At 45.0% G+C, this 19,503-nt stretch overlaps 1 protein-coding gene and 1 long non-coding RNA gene across 5 annotated transcripts in view; one reads left to right on the plus strand and one right to left on the minus strand.

The window, feature by feature from the left end:
- Positions 1-18,148, plus strand: part of DCSTAMP (dendrocyte expressed seven transmembrane protein) — a 30,631-nt gene extending 12,483 nt beyond the window's left edge. The window contains exons 3-5 of one of the 2 annotated variants that reach the window (XR_013351503.1): positions 2,888-3,196; positions 4,126-4,364; positions 16,692-18,148. Coding sequence is in view for 1 of the 2 variants with exons in the window: in XM_077846925.1 (XP_077703051.1) it covers positions 2,888-3,196; positions 4,126-4,200 (384 nt within the window). In the remaining variant the exon portion in view is untranslated. Of the gene's footprint in view, positions 1-2,887; positions 3,197-4,125; positions 9,210-16,691 lie in introns of those variants that run through there. The other variant, XM_077846925.1, reaches the window with a different exon arrangement.
- LOC144283147 (uncharacterized) lies at positions 321-13,859 on the minus strand. Of its 3 annotated transcripts, none has more exons than XR_013351506.1 (5): positions 11,781-13,859; positions 11,321-11,425; positions 7,792-8,071; positions 2,950-3,115; positions 321-2,601 (listed from the first exon to the last, which is right to left on the minus strand). It is a non-coding gene; the product is annotated as an uncharacterized LOC144283147 (long non-coding RNA). The 3 variants fall into 3 exon arrangements; XR_013351504.1 differs by having other exon boundaries at positions 2,950-3,127; XR_013351505.1 differs by having other exon boundaries at positions 2,950-3,130.
- Positions 18,149-19,503: the final 1,355 nt, after the last annotated feature.

Consider the following 19,503-nt stretch of genomic DNA (forward strand, 5'->3'; position numbering starts at 1 on the left):
GGTGTTTGCAAGCCCTCCTCTGAAGCCCCACTTTCCATTGCTCTTTATCTGGGCATGGGGTCCTCCTGTAGCACCACACTTTCCTCCCCAATTCTTCTGGCTCAGCAGGTAGGTGGGCTCGGCCCCTCTAATCCTGGGCTGTTTCTACAAGATGATCACCCCAAACACTCTGCTGCCCCTGAGGAATTCAGTTAATTACAAGATACCGGGTTGCTCTAGATATCTGGAGCAGGGAGGGGGATAAGGGTAACAGGGTTTTTTTTTCTTTTTTCTTAAATTTTATTTATTTATTTGAGAGAAAGAGAATATGAGAACACAAGTCGTAGAGAGGGAGAAGCTGGATTCCTATCATGCAGGGAGCCTGACACGGGGGTCCACCCCAAGACCCTGGGATCATGACCTGAACCAAAGGCAGCCACTTAACTGACTGGGCCACCAGGTGCCTTGCCTGGGAGCAGTGTTTTAGGTGAAAGCCAAACTAGATTGTCAGACATGCCTGATCTTAGGGCTGGCAGGTAAAAGGGTCTCTCCCTTCCTGTCCTCCAACCCATTCTCCTTTCTCTTCTTTCCTCGGTCAAGTCTTCCTCTCCTCCCTTCTCTTTTCTCTTCTCTCTCATTTATTTCTCTCTCAGCCAATACCCTATGCCTGTTTTGTGAATTCTCACCATTTTAGACAGAAGGAGAAAAAAAGCAAGATCTGCCTTCCCAAAAAAGCCCAGAAGCTTTCAGTGACAATGTCTTGACAAATACATTTATGGGCGTCACTGGGTCCTGGGGATGCAAAGATGTCTAAGCTTTGCCACCTGCCACGGCACGCTCACATCCTGGTGGGGGAGGCCGCCACGTGCTCCTATAGTGACAGCAGAGCAGTGGGAGCTGGGGCACATGTGGGTATGAGACCGCTATGGGGCTCCTCTCAAGCTTTCTCCCGTCATGCCTGCCCTTACCCCAGCATCCCCTTAGAGGCTCCTGGTCCCTCCATTGCCACAGGTTTGCAAAGGAGAGGTCCAGCAGGGAGAGAAATATCACCTCAAAGTTTGCCAGTATTTCTCTCCCACTCTCATATGATTTTAAGTAAGTGTTTTATGCAAAGAAGAAATAAGGGAAATGACCCAAAGTGAGCTAGCTGGATAGGTGGACATTGTAAGTAAAAATAACATGGTTACTGAGCACCTCCTTGTGCATAGCAATTGTCTGCATTAACTTCTCAGGACTGTCTGATAGCAGAGCGGGTCCTCGGTCCATTACTCAACGCTCTCTTGGCAAATTGTTTACTTAGGAGAGGTAAACACGTTTTAAAACATGAGGGTATCATTTAGAATATTGCTCAGCATTTTGAGAGAATTCATTTGTCTCCCGCATTACCCTCTACCAAACCTGTACAAAAATGTTGACTCAATCTTTATGAAGCCCTGACTCCCAATTGCAAAATCCCCAGTTAGATTCCCAGACTAATTTCTTCCCAGACCATATACCCGCTGCTTTTTTATTGCAGGATTTCTCATCACTGAGTCAGTTGATGTGCTTGTTTCTTCAACAGTATTAAAGAGAGAGCATGCCTTTCGCTCTGGGAACTGAAATCTCTCTATTTAATTGTAGGCGAGCCATCTTTTTAATAAGAGAAAAGGAGAGGCAACACAAATGCTTTTGTTTGCTTAGGTATAGGGCCGGGGAAATGATAGATTTGACTTGACGTTTGGAGAGAGGCCCGGATTTGAAGTGTCCAGAGTCTTCGCAGGTACTGGGGTAGATCAGTACCTGGTGCACTTTGTTCTCTAGATGTGGCTGTGTTCTTCTGGAGAAGTCATTTCCTCTTCCTGGCCCCAGGGCTCTGGGGTGCAGCGGTGATAATAACTTACTAAGGACTCCCAGCTGTAAGGTTAATGCTCCATCCCCAACATGCTTAATTTACACTGGGAGTAGTTTATTCATGGGCAAGATCTGGTCCATTAATTCCTGTTTTACCAAATTAGAAAACAAATCCATGGGGAGATGAAATGACTTTCTCAGGTCAGGGAAAGCAAAGCGCTGAATCAGCACGTGCTACTCTTGCAGGTGGCTTGACTGGGGGTGCTCAATGTCATCCTCTGTCCTCTGTGTCAGTCCATTGAGGGCAACTGGTTTGTCCTCTTGCCTTCAAGCAGAAAGGAGCATTTTCCACCCGAGCATCCAGGAGAAATGAGAAAATGTCCTGTTTGAGATGTCTACAGATAGGATTTAAAGCCACCTTCAGCAAATACTGTTCTTACTATCCTTACACTAAGAATAATTCCCCATCTCCAATGTCTAGAAGGTTGACTTAGAACATAATTAAAAAAAAAAAAAAAAAAAGAACATAATTTAATGCTTCCACCTCTTTGTGACCTTGTGGTCTGCTGTCAGAGTATTTGTCAAGATGGGGAGATACAACCAGGTCTATGTTTCTAAAATCTTCTCCTCTAGTTGAGCTAAAATCATCCTTCATCTTTCTTACATGTCCTACAGTATAGAGACAGGTGTTCCATAAAACTGGGTTATGTGGTCACATTTGCAGGCTAAACTTGAATGGATTTCTTTGACATCTTCAGCAGAAACTTCAACAGTCTCATGAGCATCCCGACTCTGCAAAGAAAGGACAGAGTAGACAAACGTATCTGATACCCTTTCTCTCAAAGGAATCTATATTTCCCACAAACGCACTTTGGAAAAACTCTGCAATAACTTCAAATAAGGCCTCGGCCCTTCTCTTTATCCTGACCATAGCACACAGGAGTTGCCGTAGCTGCAACATGTTGCAGCTCCTGCATGTTTTCAGATCAATGCTATGCCCTGTAGGGCCGGACTGAGAAAGACCAGTGCGGCAGGCAACAATGGCATGAATTTTAAAGATTTTATTCTTCCATTTTAGGAGCAAGGAACTCAAGACATCATCCGTGATTCTCCTTTTAACATATCTCTGTTCGAACCAACCTGCATCCCTGCACCAAAGCTCCTTCTGTCGAAGACCTGGATTCCTCTCAGCATTATTCTTGGGACACTAGTGGTGCTGGGCCTGCTGTCCTCCATCCTGACGCAACTTAAAATCCTGGTGTCGGCCTCCTTCTACCCCAGCGTGCAGGAGAGGCGCATCCGATACCTGCATGGGAAGCTACTGAAGAAAAGATCAAAGCAGGCGGTGGAAGGAGGGAACAGTAAACAGCGTCTCTATTTTACAAAGGCAAGGCCAGGATGCGGGTGTAACCTGTCATGAAAGAGATTTTGAGTTTAAAGGACAAGTGGACTTTGAAAGCACTCTTCAACTTCACGTTAGGGCTTCCGTCCCTAGTAACAGATGGGGCGCTGGGGGGAGAAGATGAACAATGTGCGTGTCTAAGGCTCTTAGCTTCATGATTTTGAATGCTGGTCTGGGTGATTCTACAAGCTATTTTTCAAAACTCTGATTTCAAGTGGGCATGTTCAGCCATAGTAGAGAGGCTTGTGGGAAGACCTGGGGCCTATTAAGAGTTATTTATCACACCAAAGACAAATTAATAAGAGAGGGAACTGTCTATTACAGCCTGGTAAACTTCAAAGAACTTGTTCATTGTCCACCATTAAAATATAAATATGGTGTATATATAGATGATGATGATGATGATGGTTTTATATATTAAAAACATGCATATTTATATGCATATATGGTCACATAATAACTTCCTACACATAACATGAATCCTTTCAAATATTTCATTTAACTAATTAATTAATGAGGGAACAGTAAGAAATTCCAGCCAATTCAAAGAATAATTCAAAGCACACACACATATAAGCCATCAGGAACACCAGAATAAATGAGCTTACTGGATGCAAAGCTGGCTTCTGCCACAAGGTGGATGGGCAAGTAATTGCACTCTATAGAGTGAAAGTTATTTTCATGTCCACGGACAGGAATCATTAGCATTGCTGCTATCAGCTCCCGACAACTCACAGAATCGGGAAAAAGCTCATAAACAATGAAACACTAAGATAACCCACAAGGATAAAGTTTCTGGCCATTTTGAAGTCTTTTGCTTTCTCCTGATGCCAGCAGTCCCACGATGAAAAGCTTATGTCAGAGGCATTTGAAGTGACTCTAATGCTCATTCATCCATCATTTTGTCTCTTCAGATTCACTTCTGGCTTCCTGTACTGAAAATGATTAGGAAGAAGCAGGTGGGCAATGCAGATGAAGACGATCCATGAGAGATTCCAAGGAGCTCCTCAGCCACACCACTGCAGCAGGTCTCCTCGGGTCCTCCAAGGCAGGTCCCTATTCCTGCCCACAGCAGAGAACTGTGTTCTGTGGTCCTTCAGGGGTTTGTTCGCAGGCCAAACCACTTTTCTTCATAAGGCCAAAGGGCTATCAGGTAAATGGCTTTGTCATCTGTCTTCCAAACAAGGCACATGATCTGGACTGCATCACAGTGTAGCAGGAAATTATAACCAGACCCCTGGAGGATGAGTCTCAGCACAGAGTAATATTCAAAGGAAAAAAAAAAAAAAAAACAGAGCAAAAATTGGAAAAAATAAAAATCTCTACTGTAGGCTTACAGGCAAATGCCAAGGAGAATATACACGTATAATGCCAGGAAAATATCCTTAAACTCTTCTGTCCCTTCTCTGCCCTTTTAAATATCTTTCATAGCTATTCTCTACCCCCAGAACTGTTTCTCCCTTCCCTGTGTCCTTATTCAAACACGAAAGACATTTCTGGAAATCTGTATCTAGCAGCTCCTAATTTCTCTTCACCACTACCTCAGCTCCTACCCTCTTCTTTCCCGGACCACTTTTGTTTTTATTTCTTCTACTAAATCCTCTACCTGGTATTTATGACAAGGCTGCCTAGGGATCACATGTATCCAAACCACAGGAAATGCTTGTTAAAGTGACCATCCTGGGCCGCTTTCTACCATGCTCAGTGTAGACTACATAGTCTAGGGGCCTATTTCCCTTAAACTCCAAATACCCAGGAGGGAGAAAAACCTCTTCAAATATTGATTCCATTATCTTGAAAGCCCCTGAATGAAACAGAAATAGAATCGTTAAGTTTTTCTAATATTTTAACTTTGCATTTTGAAAACTTTTTAGACTTACAAAAAAGTTGCAGAATAGTACAAAGTTCCATTTACCCTTCATCCATCATCCCTAAGAACCAGCTAAACAACCTTGAAAAATGCATAATGTACAGAGCTTATTGAATTCATGCCAGTTGTTCTACTAATACTCTTTTTCTGGTCCTTGAGTCAATCCAGGCTCCCACAATGCATTTAGTTTCTCCCCCTCCTTCAGTTGAGGACTATTCTTCAGTCTCTCTTTTTCTTTAATGTTGACACTTTTGAAAAGTATGGTCAGTAATTTTGTAAAATGTTCTTCGATTTGAGTTTGCCTGATGTTTCCTTGTATAGTTCCTCCAGATGATGTATTTTTGGCAAGAATACTACAGACGGCATGATATAATCTTCTCAGTGTTCCCTTATACCAGGGGTCATGTGGTGTGGATGTCTCATTACTGATGAGATTACCTTTCATCATTTAGTTAAGATGGGGTCTGCCAGAGTTTTCCATGGTAAAGTTACTGCTTTTCCCTTTGTAATTACTGAGTACATTGTGGGGAAATATTTAGGTGATGCAAATATCCTGTTTTTCATATATTGTTAGTATCTGTCAACGCAGAACTAGGGTGTGGCCAAATAGTTATTTCCTTTTTTTTTTTAATTTCATTTATTTATTCATGAGAGAGGCAGAGACATAGGCAGAGGAAGAAGCAGGCTCCCTGTGAGAAGCCCGGTACAGGACTCGATCCCAGGACCCCAGGATCATGGCCTGAGCCAAAAGGCAGATGCTCAACCATTGAGCGACCCAGGTGCCCCCAAATAGTGATTTTCTACTTCCATAATATCATCTGCATTTCTTCATTAGAACTTTACACTGTCTCCAGAAAGAAACATTGCCCCAAAGACCAAACTTTGTTTCAGGCACGAGAGGAGGCATTTTACATATATGATCTCCTTTAGGTTTCACAACAATTCTGTGAGGTAGGCATTATTTCCTCTTAAAGATTGGAGGGCTCACCCTCAGAGACTCTGACTCAGCTGGCTGGGGCTGAGGCCTTCGCACTGGCTTGTTGAAAGCTCCCAGGTGATTTTAATGAGCAGCCAGGATTGAGAACCACAAGTCTAGGAAGTTTTACAGATTTGCAGGTCTTTCAGTTCAGGTATTTAACTGTGAAATTTCTCTAACAGAGGAACCTCCATTAAAAATGTGTCTGAAAAAAAAATGTGTCTGATTCAGCATTTCCCAAAGTGTGTTCCTCAGACCATACCAGTCTCTCAATTGTTCCATAAAAAGAGTTACATGAGTTAGTAAATCCATACCATCTACCTTCTAACTTTGAAGATTCATACAGCATGTTGGCACAATTCAAAAACTTGCAAAACCCTATAATAAAGAAAGCTCTTTAAATCTTATTTCACCTCAAATCATTAAACCATGGAATGATTTTATCTGCAATAATTATTAGCATCATCTAGGGCCAGTTCTGCAGTCCATACTCCGGCAAATGCTGATGTAATTGGCATGACTCCAACCAAAAAAGGATTTGAGAAGATGAAGATGCATTTGTAGTTTTGGTTGATTTAATTCAAATCATTCTAATGATTTCATACTTTGTTGTGTTTTCTAAATAAACACATGTATATATATTAATAAATGGATACAATGCGTGAATGTTTGTATTCATTTTGCATTTATCCCTCCTACAGAGAAGGGATCTGGTGCATATTAACAGAGGCAAAGAATGAACTGCCAAATTTTTAGAAGGAATTGGATCCTTTTGTGCTTCTAAATTCTGTTAATTAACTAACCTACTTATCTACCTAACAGCATCAAACCAACAACTAGAATGAACTCTTAGGCCACGTAGAAGGTACTGGTGATGTCCAGACAGTTCACCTTGGTCTCTGCCTTTGGGATGCTTTCAGTCTAGTTGGGAAGACAGACATGTGCTTAGATAATAAATAACAATATACATTAGGGGGGATCCCTGGGTGGCGCAGCAGTTTGGCGCCTGCCTTTGGCCCGGGGCGCGATCCTGGAGACCCGGGATCGAATCCCACATCGGGCTCCCGGTGCATGGAGCCTGCTTCTCCCTCTGCCTGTGTCTCTGCCTCTCTGTCTCTCTCTGTGTGACTATCATGAATAAATAAATAAAATCTTTAAAAAAAATTAAATTAAAAAAAAAAACAATATACATTAGGTTTTGGTAAGTGCCAAGGGCACTGTGGCCAGGATCTCTGCCCTGGCCTATTATGAATGCCTAGTTTACCCCTTGAAGTAAATGGGTCTTAATTCCCTGAAATCAAAATCACTTTTCTGAAGCAGCATAACCTCTGTTGTTTCCAATGCACTGTGACTTTGAACAGTTCATGAGACTTCTGGAGAGTGTCTTGTCTCTCTGTTAGGCACGTTTGCCCTTCCTTTGAAGTGCTTGTCCCTACTGTAAGGGCAGCCTGGCAAGGAGGTGCTGTCACAAAATGCAATTTGATCCTGAAAACAAGATTTAGACTTGCTCATTAAGGCCGGTCTAACTGGGATATAAAATGCTTATTTAATTACAGCTTATCTACTTTAGATTTAAATGAACAGTTAGTTAAATTTCTTGAGACATCTATTGTGAAATGTGCTCTGTTTATCTCTGGAGGTGGAAAGATACCGCCCAAGGTAATTTAATAGTGCTTCCTTTTTCACCTCTAATTTTAATGGCTTATAAAAGATATTACATTATTGCTGTCTCACCTCACGAATCCCAGCTTGGTGCCATATTTGTTACAATATTTTGAGTGTCATTCCGATGTCCTCATTGGCTTCACATCTGTTATCTTTTGAGGCTGAGATGCACTAATTCTCAACACTTTTACAGTAATAGATCTCATTTACTGTTCTTCTCGGCATGTTAAACATTGTGTTTCCTCTTTCTATTTGATATCTGCTGCTTTCTTGATGAGGACCTCATCAATACTATTTATAATATGGGATACATTATCTTCACACATCATATATTTTTGTCTTAATTCACCTAAGAGAAAGAAACAAACGCATCTCATCCTATGAAAGTAAAAACTAGCTTTCTCACCCAAAGTCATTCATAGTGAAAACACCATTAAGGTCAATTATTTTAGTTAACTTATACTATGGAAGAAAGAGGAACTCATTAAGAAAACAGCTGTGGGCTGAACTTGGTTATGTATATATACTTAAAAGCCTGTTTTATTAGGTTAATATAACCCCCACACAGCAGGGAGGAAAGATTTAAATTAACGGGTGGCTGAGACCCACAAACTTTCAGGGTTCAAAGTCTTTTTTGGTTTTAATCCCTAACGGTTGCAGTGACATTTCTAAAAGCAGAAAAGGAAAGAAAGATGAATAACAGGGTACAGGGGATATTAGCCTTTTATCATCTAAATTCTGGGTGTCTATAAACCTCACTTTTATAATCAAAAAACAGGAAATCAGAGTTGGATTTGTCATTTGAGAAATTTTAGGCAAATGCAAATGGAAAGTGCAAAAGGCAATGATAGAAATAAAAGTAAAACCAGCCAAGTCACTATGACAAAGGCAGAAAGTGTTTGCACTACTTTCCTGGATACTGAGGCATGTAAGGTCCCCCGCCCCCAGCCTTACTCAGCAAAGAGGAGGAACAATGTACCCACTGCCCACAGCATGGGGCTCAGGAAGGGGATGGGTTAGAGGACACAAGACACAAGAGGAAGGTTAGAGGTTAGAGGAAGACCAAGAGGAATTGTGACAAAGATACAGACTGTCCATCTGATCATTACCCAGAGCAGAGGTTCCCAAAGCTGGCTGGTCATCAGAATTGCCTCCAGAGGTTAAAGAAAAAGAAAAATTACAGGTTCTCAAACCTGAATTCAGATACACTGACTGGAGATTTGGGGGAGGGTCCTGGGAGTCTGTATTCTTTTTTTTTTTTTTTTTGAGTATATAAATTAATTTTTTATTGGTGTTCAATTTACCAACATGCAGAATAACACCCAGTGCTCATCCCATCAAGTGTCCCCCTCAGTGCCCGTCAGAGTCTGTATTCTAAGGGACTTCGTGGAGTGAAGCGGGGGTTTAGATGATTTGGCAAATTTGTGAACCACTGCTTTAGAGAACTATGGCAAGCTTTGGAGAGGATGGGTTACTGATTAAATAAAAACATGTCTACATGGTATCGATGTGATTGGTGGTGTGGGCATACACTTGGAACTTCCATTCTACTGGTTACTGAACGAGCTATTAATCCATCAGGATTTTTCAATAATCCAAAATGTGAATTGTCAAAAATTACTTTGTTTTCACCTTCTGCAGCCCAACTCTCTATCCAAACAAAAACAAAACTGATGATGTGTCATAAACTCGATCATCGTAACTAGTCATTAACTACCAAACATAGTTTGGTACCCAATACTATGTCTTAATTAAACTCTCTCAAGTTAGGGGATACTATATCACATTTTTAAAAAATGAAAGTAACCTCAACTATGACAGTCATGGTACAGAAGAAAGAACAGATTTGGGGCCCCTGGGTGGCTCAGTGGGTTAAGCGGCTGCCTTTAGCTCAGGTCATGATTCCAGGGTCCTGGGATCAAGACCTACATCGGGCTCCCTATTCTGTGGGGAGGTGGCTTCTTCCTTCCCTCTGCTGCTGCTCCCCCTGCATTTGTGCTCTCTCTCTAATAAATAAATAAAAAATTTTTAAAAAAGAAAACATTTTTAGAATGCAGAAGGCAGGATTCAAATCCTAGTTCCGCTAATTATTAGTGACATCAATTTAAGTGACTTAACTCTTAGCTCTCTGAGCCTCAATGTTTTTATTTATAAAATGGGGCTTAACATAGTAATCAATAGCATCTTTCTGAGAAATAAATGAAATGACATATATAATCTCCCCAAATTAGATAAATGTTAGCACTTTCTTCTTTCTCCTTTCCCATTGCTCCTTGCTCAATCTCACCTTTTACAATTTTTGACAGTAAGGTCTGATACAAAAAGCATAAAACAAACCCAAACAAACAACAACAAAAAAGAGTTTCAACCAGACTTGGTCCACAACAGGGATTGGCAAACTCTTTTTTTTTTTTTTTCTTTTTTTCTGGTTCTTTAAGATATTTATTTATTTACTCATGAGAGACACACAGAGAGACAAACTCTTTTTTGTGAAGGGACAGATAATAAATATGTCAGGCTTTGCCGCATAGGGGTCTCTGTTGCAACCCCTCTCCCCTCTGCCGGGGTAGTGAGAAAGCAATCACAGACAAAGAGTGAATGTGTGAGTATGACCATGTTTCCATAAACATTATTGCAAAACCAAGTGGCAGGCTGGATTTGCCTGCCTGATAATGCAGGAAGGCTTTTTAGAAGTGCACAGGTTGATGGTTGATGTTGGAAGTGATGCAATGGGGCAAAGTCGGAAAACACAAATGGGTTCAAAATCCCTCTTACCACCCACTAGCTAGATGACTTTGCAAAATTCACTGCACCTTTCTGAGCTGAATTTTCTCATGTGTAAAGAGGAAGGAGCTGGGCTACAGAATCTCTGAGGAAGCTGCCATCCCTTAGTCTCTGATTCTTTGAGAGACCACAGTCTCCTGGAGAGAATCACCAACACGCCGTCACCTGAATTTCAAATTTCAAATACTGAAGTATTTGTGTGTCCTTTCATGGTTGATCAGTGAATCATAAAGAACAACAGAAGCGCTCAGGTCCTAAGTATGATTTATTTGATGAAAAAGGGAAAAGATAGCATTTGGTCAAAATAAACGTTATTTTCTCCACAGACACAAGCCATCAGAACAGTTATTAAATTCTAAATGTCATACGTAATTTCACACGGTTTAAAGTCAGGCTACGATGTCAGTGGCTGAAGACATGAAAATTGAAAGCCTTGTTTTTTCTTTTTTTTTTTGAAAGCCTTGTTTTTTCAAAGTGAGCAGGGTGCTCACTCTAACTGTGATATATTAATTAGGGAGTGAAAGAAATCGATCAAAACTGTTTTCCCAAAAGGAAAGCATCATGGAGGTACGTTTGTACTAAACACGGGTGCTGTGTCTTGCAAGTGCAAATGCTAATACACACAAGAAAATAAATAAGACATCATTTTAAAACAGGAGGCTGACAAAGAAAAAGTGTTGAATTAGAAATTAGTACTGTCTTCCAATTCTGTCTCTCCTACTACCTGGCTTAGCCAGGCACTTCCCTCTCTTGACATGACTCAGTCCTTCATAGAAAACATTAGAATAGCTATTATTTAATAATAGGTACCTACCTTAGTAGGTACCGGATACTGTTTTTAGTGTGTTACTCCCGTTAATCCTCACCAAAATCTCATGAGGGACATTCTAATGGTATTGCTGGTGTAAAGTTGAAGAAACTGAGGCACAGAGAGACTAAGTTACTTGGTTCCAGAAGCAATATTTGGAAATAGCTACTCTCTAAAGTGCTGCCTCCCAAAGCATGGCTTTCCTGGGTCCTTTCCCAGCTTAGAGACCTGGACCCACTCGTCACTCCCTTCCACCCCCCCCCCCCCCCCGCCAGGCTTTTGAGCTCCCTCCCATCGGATCCCCAGCCTGTTTCCTCACCATACTCCTCATTCTCCCTCTGCCTGAGCCCTTCCTTTATTAAAAAGCCTTTTTTCCTTGGCCCCCTGAAAGAGTCACCCCTTTCCCCTTCAGAGCTGTGCCCTCCTGGATCTACTCTCCCTATTCCCTTCCCTGGTTTTCTCTTGCCTTTGAGACCCTACTGGAGTCTTGCCTCTCAGGGAGTGAGCACATCATGTGAGTGGGGCCAGGACCCAGCTCGGTCACAGACTCTGTGTGGAAACTGGAAAACATCATTTGAACAAGGCTTTTTTTTTTTTTTTTAAGATTTTATTTATTTATCATGAGAGACACAGAGAGAGGCAGAGACATAGGCCGAGAGAGAAGCAGACTCCCTGCAGGAAGCTCAGTGTGGGACTGGGTGGCTCACTTGAGCATCTGCCTTTGGCTTAGGTAATGATTCTGGGGTCCTGGGATTGAGTTGCACATCGGGATCCCTGCTAGTGGGCAGCCTGCTTCTCCCTCTCCTCCCTGCTTGTGCTCTCTCTTGCTACCTTTCTTTCTCAAATGAATACATAAAATCTTGAAAAAAAAAGAGCTCATTTAAAAGGAAGCTTTATAACATCACTGCAAATGGAAAAACAGGATTGCCTTCCATAAATATAAAGTAGCATACAGGCACACAACACATATCATACATACGTTATTTGTCATAGACACAGATTATACACATATACATTATACACCAGTATAAACATTTTATATATACATATAAAAACTATACATACTACACAGATACACCTACGCACTAAAAACAAAACAACATTATTGCAGCATTACTCTGGTGAGGTATTTGCCTGCCAAAGCCAGCAGCCTACTTTGTGTGCTAAACAGCTTGCAGAACCCATGCTAGGGTCATCCCACTGAGGGGTGAGCGACTGGGCATTTATACGCCAACAGCCGCCAATTGCTGGTTGGGATGGCTGCTGTTTGGGTGGTTTTCATTCCTTGGCACTTTGGTTTTCCTTGGTTATAAAAAAAAGCCCCCAGGCAAAGGGATGCAGAAATGGGCGTTGGTGGTCAGCTGGAGCGCACTGAAGTGATGGGGGTTGGGGGTTGGGCGTTGGAGCGGGGGTGGGAAGGTGGTGGCCAACACCTGCAGCAGCTCCATCTGCTGGGAAGGGACTGTGTTCCACGGTCACCCAGCTCTCCGCCAACACCGAAGCCCTGTCATTGTCACGATGTGGCTCCTGCCTCTAAAGCACTGAGAACTCTTTGCTCTCATTCCTGAGTCCTTTTCTCCAACAGAATGCCTATTCCTGGTATAGGGGTTTTCATGCGACTAGGAAATAATTTTGCTGAGAAAAAATCAGTGTAATTCTCCATGATATGTACCAGAAAACAGTTGTTACCATGAATACAAACCAGTCATGGGATCACTAATTCAGCTTCAATAAGTAAATAATTTCCCTTGAATATCTGTATCATTCAACCATGAAATTCTAGACAACTTCCAGAAAGCAGTGGCCCAGAACACCCCCATCTCACTCAGAGTACTATTTATAAGAATGCCCTGTGTGCAGTCATCTTTACAGATTTTTTTTCCCCTTCTCCAATGTTCTTTAGCCTATGTGGATGGCATTTATGCAATTCAGAGAAAGGCACCGCAACAGGATTAGTCAGCAGCAAGCCCTCTGACGCAGCTTCTGTGATCTAGTTAAAAATAGGAAAGAGGATGTTTTGCATAAGTCATCACCATTGTGCAGGATCAGAGAACTGTCCACTTTTTTTGGTTTCTACATCCTGTTACTTTATCTAAAAATAGATGAAAACTCTGTCCCCTAGATTTGTGGATAAGACCTTTGCTTCTGTGACCTAGGCTCCCTGGTCTTTCTTATCTCCAGGCTCCTTTGCTGGAGCCTTCACCCTCTGCCATTTCTGATCCTGCCTGTCAGCCTCAGGCTCAGGACCTCTGTCCTTCTTCCCTACCCCGTCCCCGAGGTTGCAAACTCCAGGGCCCACAGGGGCCAGGCTGGGGCCATCAGCTGTGCCAGATGGGTGGTAGGCCGGCAAGGCCTGGCCCACTGGGAAGGAAGGAGCTCTTTCTCTGTGTCTTAGCCCAACGAAATTTTCCCAGAGCAGCCAGAAACCCAGAGTTTTATGGAAAATCACCTAATCTTTAAATGTTAGAAATGAATTTAAATATTACATTAAAAAAATAGAGTAAAGGTCGAACTGTGAGTTTGCCTTGTGTAACCTCGTTTTTTTTTTTTTTTAAAGACTTTATTTATTCATAGAGATGCGGGGGCGAGGGGTGGGGAGGCAGAGAGAGAAGCAGGCTCCATGCAGGGAGCTCGACGTGGGACTCGATCCAGGGTCTCCAGGATCACGCCCTGGGCTGCAGACAGCGCTAAACCGCTGCGCCACTAGGGCTGCCCAACCTCAGTTTTATATATTCTCCTTTGTGTGTTGCCAGTTGGAAAGCACAGTTCTACAAAATCTGCATTCATAGGTCTACACCCTCCCACTTTCTCCAGTTCTTGATCTCTAATTTGGACTATGAGAGGAGTCCCAGATTCTGATTTGGGCCCTCCCCTTTGCTAGCCCCAGAACTTTGGTTGATAGCTTTATCTCCCCAGGCCAACAGTTGCCTTGTCTGTAGAATGTAGCACTTGGGGTCAAAGACTTTGAGGGCTTCACCAAGCTCTATTAGCCTGTGAGTCTGATGGATCCTCCTCTTCATCCCCTCTTTTTTGCCCTTCTTGATCTCAAAACTCAATTTCCTACCACAGTCAGTGACCCAAATATTTTCGAGATTTTCTCAGCTTTGGAGTCAGTTTTATTGGTAACTCTGCTTCTAGGCAATATCCAACTGATTTTATTGCTGAAACAGTCCTTAAATTTCCCGATTGACCAGTGCATCATCTTCCTACCAAACCAGTAGATTTGCTTCCATCTTCACTTGAGCTGCTCCATTACCCCTAGCTCTAGAACTCTTTCTCCAAAGGCAGAACCAAAAAAAAAAAATAATAATAAAAAAAAAATTTTTTTAACAGCGTTTTGTTAAAAAAGTTTTCCTTGGAAGAAAATTTACAATGGCGATTTATAATCTGCATTACTTATCACATCCAACCTTCAAGTTGCCTTGCTGCAACATGAGTCCACTCAGGCAGCCATATTCAATTCATTAGCTGGGCAGAGGGGAGGGCCCAGTGGGGTGTGGCCTGGTCAAGGGTGGCTCACAAGTAGCCTCTCCTCAGGATATCAGGCTTTTGTACTCCAGGAGGAACTGTAAATATTTAGGGAGTATCTCAAATAGAAGTGTTCAATGTATTGTGGGTAATAAGGTTACCAATGTCAGGGGAGGAAGAAATCTCTGTGTTTTGTTTTGTTTTGTTTTCTCACAACCAAAAGTAAAGAAAGTATTCTCATCCCAGAAACAAACTGGGCAAATTCCCATTTATCCTTGGAGGAGTTGAACATGGGAGGCAGGACAAACTTTCAGAGATTCAAACCCCTCCCCTCTCCCTAGTTTTCTAGTTGATGAATGCATTATTTCCTAGGGCCATTGTAACAAATGATCACAAACGGAGTGCCTTAAAACAACAGAGATTTACACTCTCACAGCTATAAACTGAATAAAGTCTTGAAGGAAGACTCCTTCCTTGTCTTTTCTGGGTGGTTGCTGGCAATCCTCTGCATTCCTTGGTTCATGGCAGCATAACTCCAGTTTCTCCTGTCTTCACACTGACAGTCTTCTGTGACCAATGTTCTCTCTTATTATAAGAACAGCAGTCGTTGGGCTAGGGCCCACCATAATCCAGTATGATCTCATTTTAATTTGATTATATCTTCAGAGACTCTATTTCCAAATAAGGTCACATTTGGGGTCGTGGGGATTAAGACTGGAACGTATTTTTGAAGGGGACACAGCCCAACCCAGTACAGCAAAGACTGCCTACAAGAATTACCCCACGTACAGTATACAGAATCACCTCCTTAGAAAATATTTTTCATAAATTGGTCACAGCACAACTGCACAGTTAGGATGAACTTTGCATATCCCTTGGCGTACTTTATCTCTAAATGCAGGCATGAAAAGAGCAGGAGAAATCAAAACTGGATTTTTGATGCACAGAGGAAGGTTGTTCTAAGGAAATTGGGATTATACCTTAGTCACCATAAATGGTCTGCGTAGAGTCTCACTGAGCTTTGAGGAAAGGATCTAAATGGAAGACTTTTGCAATACACGTTGTTGAGCCAGGAGAGTCCTTATAAGTGGGAGATCCCAGATGTGGGACTCGATTTGGCGCTTTCTGGAAGGCAAGGAAAGGTGGTGAAGGGCCCCAAATGAGGAAGAGAACTAGCTGCCAGACCAAGGACAAGCCGATGCATGCTGGCTGCAAGTGGTGATTTGTGGTGCACAGTTCTGACAGCAGATGTGAAAATCCACATCAAAAAGAAAAGATACGGTGACCCCGAACTGGTATTAGTGGGTGCCACCTGAGTGCTTCTTAAGTCTTCCTCATTTACAGCTGAGAAAGAGACTCTAGTCAAGACACTCTGTGAGTGGAGCAAGATGGATTCTAAGAATGGGTCAGATAGATCCTTCTTCATTAAATCAGAAGATTTAATGCAAACCACATCAGAAGCCTTAAAAACAGAAATGAGTGGGTCTAATAAAAATGACAAGGTAAAATAAAATTAAGCGTGCGCACTGTGACTCTTGCTCCTCTCTCTTCTCGAGTTGGTGCTCACATTCCTCAGTATCGAGGGTGCGACCGCGGGCGCCGTGATCACAGCAGTGACCAGCAGGGGGAGAGTCCCCAGATGTAGGTGAAAATTTGAAAGTCAGACATTATTTTGGGAGCCAAATGCTTCTCCTGGAGACTCTTTCCAGGGCTGGCATACATTATGTGTGGAGGAGACGGTTTTGAAGAGTCAATGACAAGAAAACTTATCTTTTGGCAAGGAAGTTGTGGAGAAATTTTTTACTTCTGGTTGAAAAAAAATCATGCCATAATGTGTTTAAGTACATTTTTAAAGTTAATTCTGAGAAGACAATGTTCCCTTAATGAAAGCCATTCTGTATCATGACAGGATGTAAACACGGCGGGGAACTGAATAAGGTACGGCGATGGCTGCTAACTAGAGACGGTTGGATATGGCGTGTTGAAGAAGCAAGTTGCCATGGAAACCAGCCACCAAGTGGACCGCGACCATCTTAAATGCAAACAACTTAGAGAGAGAAGAGAAGGAGGATGGAGGCATGCCGGTGGCCAAGAGTTCTCAGGAGAGACAGTGAGGGTAGTCCTGGCATTGGCTACACGGCATTAGAAAGAAAGCCAAAGGCTGTCCAAGGCCACCAAAAGGCGGAAAAGAATTCCAAGCTTGTTGGGTATCCTGAATTGGCCTTTATTCATTTGCCATTCATCAGTTGGTCCGTTCCAAAGAACACTGGCTGAGGGCCTCTGGAGGCCGGCACTGTGCGAGGCAGGAAGGCTACAGAGAGGAAGGAGATGTCCCAGCTCTCAAGGACCCTGCTGTCCCTCACTGCTCGCTGGAGGAGCAAGACCTAAACACAGTTGTCTTCTCTCTCCTAGGAATCAAGCCTCCCGTGGGCCGTAGCTCTGATCCCGTTCCCTAGGGTGCCTGCCAGGTTTCCAGCCTGCTGAGTGGCCTCCTTGCCCCCCTGCCTAGGATTCCAGCGCCTCTAGAACGGATCTTGGCCTCCCCTGCATCCCTGTGGCAGGTCCTTTCACCTGCTGTCAGCTTCCTCTGCCCAGACATCGGTCGCTCACTCTGACCTTCTCCCAAGACCTCTTGCTGGGCTTTCTCAGAACCTGCCTGGACTGTCCAACTCTTTTCACCTCCCAGACCTCCCAGGCCTGTGTGTCTTCGTCACAGATCCCACGGCATAATCATCGCCCCGGCGCCGCAAACTTATTCCTGGCTCTGGCTTTTGCCTGGGACCCTCAGTTTGGATGCTACAGTGACTCACGGATTCATAAGCTCATATCATAAGCTGTTACCCCAACCCCATTCCCAAGCATGTCAGGGAACAAAACCTCCAGCTTCCCCCAGTGGGACCCAGCAGCACCTCCTCCTCCAGCGCCACTGCTAAACTTCCCATTCAGTTTCTCCATTTCTTGGCACCATCTCCCCCAAAGGTGCCCTTTCATGACTCCTGTGATCTCACCAATCTATTTGTAAATCTCCATGGCCTTTACAATCTCCCTCTGAATCATTTTTAACCACAAATCAACTTCCCAGAGTGACTTGCCTTTTGAGCAGGGCGCTATTATAGTCACATTCTACTCATCACATGCAGATAGCTTCACTGTTCATAAGGTTCCGTTCCTGAGGTTCTCCTGACAACGCAGGGAAGTAAGCGGGGCGGGCATTGTTATCATTTCCATTTCGTGGATCTAGAAACTGAGGTTCAGAGAAGTTCTGCACCTTTCCCCAGACGGCACACGACCAGGGCTGAAGGGGGGCTCCTCACTTGGAGGCCTGGCTCCCAGCCCCCGGGCCTGTGTGCTTTGGTGCAGGAGGCCCTGCCCTTTGGGGCCTCTGAGTCCCTGCCCACGTGGTGCCTGAGCACTCTTCTAAGGGTGCCTCCTTCTGTCTTAAGCCAGTGTCCTCCAAAGACTCTGAATAAACAGAAGCAGCGACTTGTGCCTTCATTTCCCTTTTCCTTTTAGATTTGGTGGCATGATTGTAGATTCTAGAAGCCTACAACTAAGATCCAGGAAGCTCCATTTTTTTCTTTGTTGCCTACAAAAAGAAGGAAGAAAGGAAAAGACCCAACCCAAATCCAAATCTACAGCAAGAAAACCCCTTTTTCTGGAAACGCCGCCGGCCCTGCGTGCCAAGTGGCCCAGTGGTTCCCGGACTCCCAGCCTTACTCCTGCGGGGCCCCCCGAGGCCGCGTCCCCCTCTTCCCCTCCGGCTTCGAGCTCGAGCTCCCGCACACCCTGCAGACCACGCAATACTGATGGGGGGACTGGCGGGGGGGAGGGGCGTGATATTTTAGAAAACCAGCAAGCCTTCTTGTTACTAGAATTTCCAAGAGAAGATTTACTGCGAGATTGGCCGTGGGGTGTAAAGCAACTCAGGGTATTGGAAACTCCTTAAGAAGAGAAGGGGGCGCGGAATCGGGGAGTAAATGAGTCCCAACCCCCGGAGAGTCTGCTGGGGTCTGGGGAGCCGTGGTGGGGGGTGGAGGACGGAGTGGGGTGGGGGTAGGAGATAGAGCAGGGGTGGGGGGTGGGGGGTGCAGGGACGGGGCGGGGCGGGGCGTCGCTCCCCTCGGGGCCGCACCCACCGGGACCCCGTCGCACCGCGCGAGCCTGGCGGGGGCGGTCGCCCGTTGGATCAGCGGCCCAGAGAGGCTCAGTGATCGGCCCCAAGTGGCGCAGCTGGGAAGGGGCCCAGGGGCTAGGGCACAGGCCCCGACGGCCGTCTCCGCCTCTCCAGCCTGCTCGGAGCAGCTGTCCCCGCGGGGCTCCCGGCCCCGGTCCCGCCCCGCCCCGGCCCCGCCCAGCCCTGCCCCCCCCCCCGCCCCGCCCCGGCCCAGCCCCTGCCCCGCCCCACCGCAGCCCCAGCCCCGGCCCGGCCCCGCCCCACCCCAGCCCCACCCCGCCCCCGCCCCGCCCCCGCCCCAGCCCCGCCCCCGCCCTGCCCCCGCCCCACCCCAGCCCCACCCCACCCCGTCCCGGCCCAACCCCTGCCCCGGCCCCACCGCAGCCCCAGCCCCGGCCCGGCCTTGCCCCACCCCAGCCCCACCCGCCCCCGCCCCGCCCCGCCCCCGCCCCGCCCCGCCCCCGCCCTGCCCCGGCCCCGCCCCAGCCCCGCCCCTGTCCCGCCCCGCCCCCACCGCGGCGGCCCAGCCGGCTCCGAGCGCAGCGCG

The sequence above is a fragment of the Canis aureus genome, chromosome 14 (assembly GCF_053574225.1).
Source record: "Canis aureus isolate CA01 chromosome 14, VMU_Caureus_v.1.0, whole genome shotgun sequence".
Classification (NCBI taxonomy): Eukaryota; Metazoa; Chordata; class Mammalia; order Carnivora; family Canidae; genus Canis; species Canis aureus.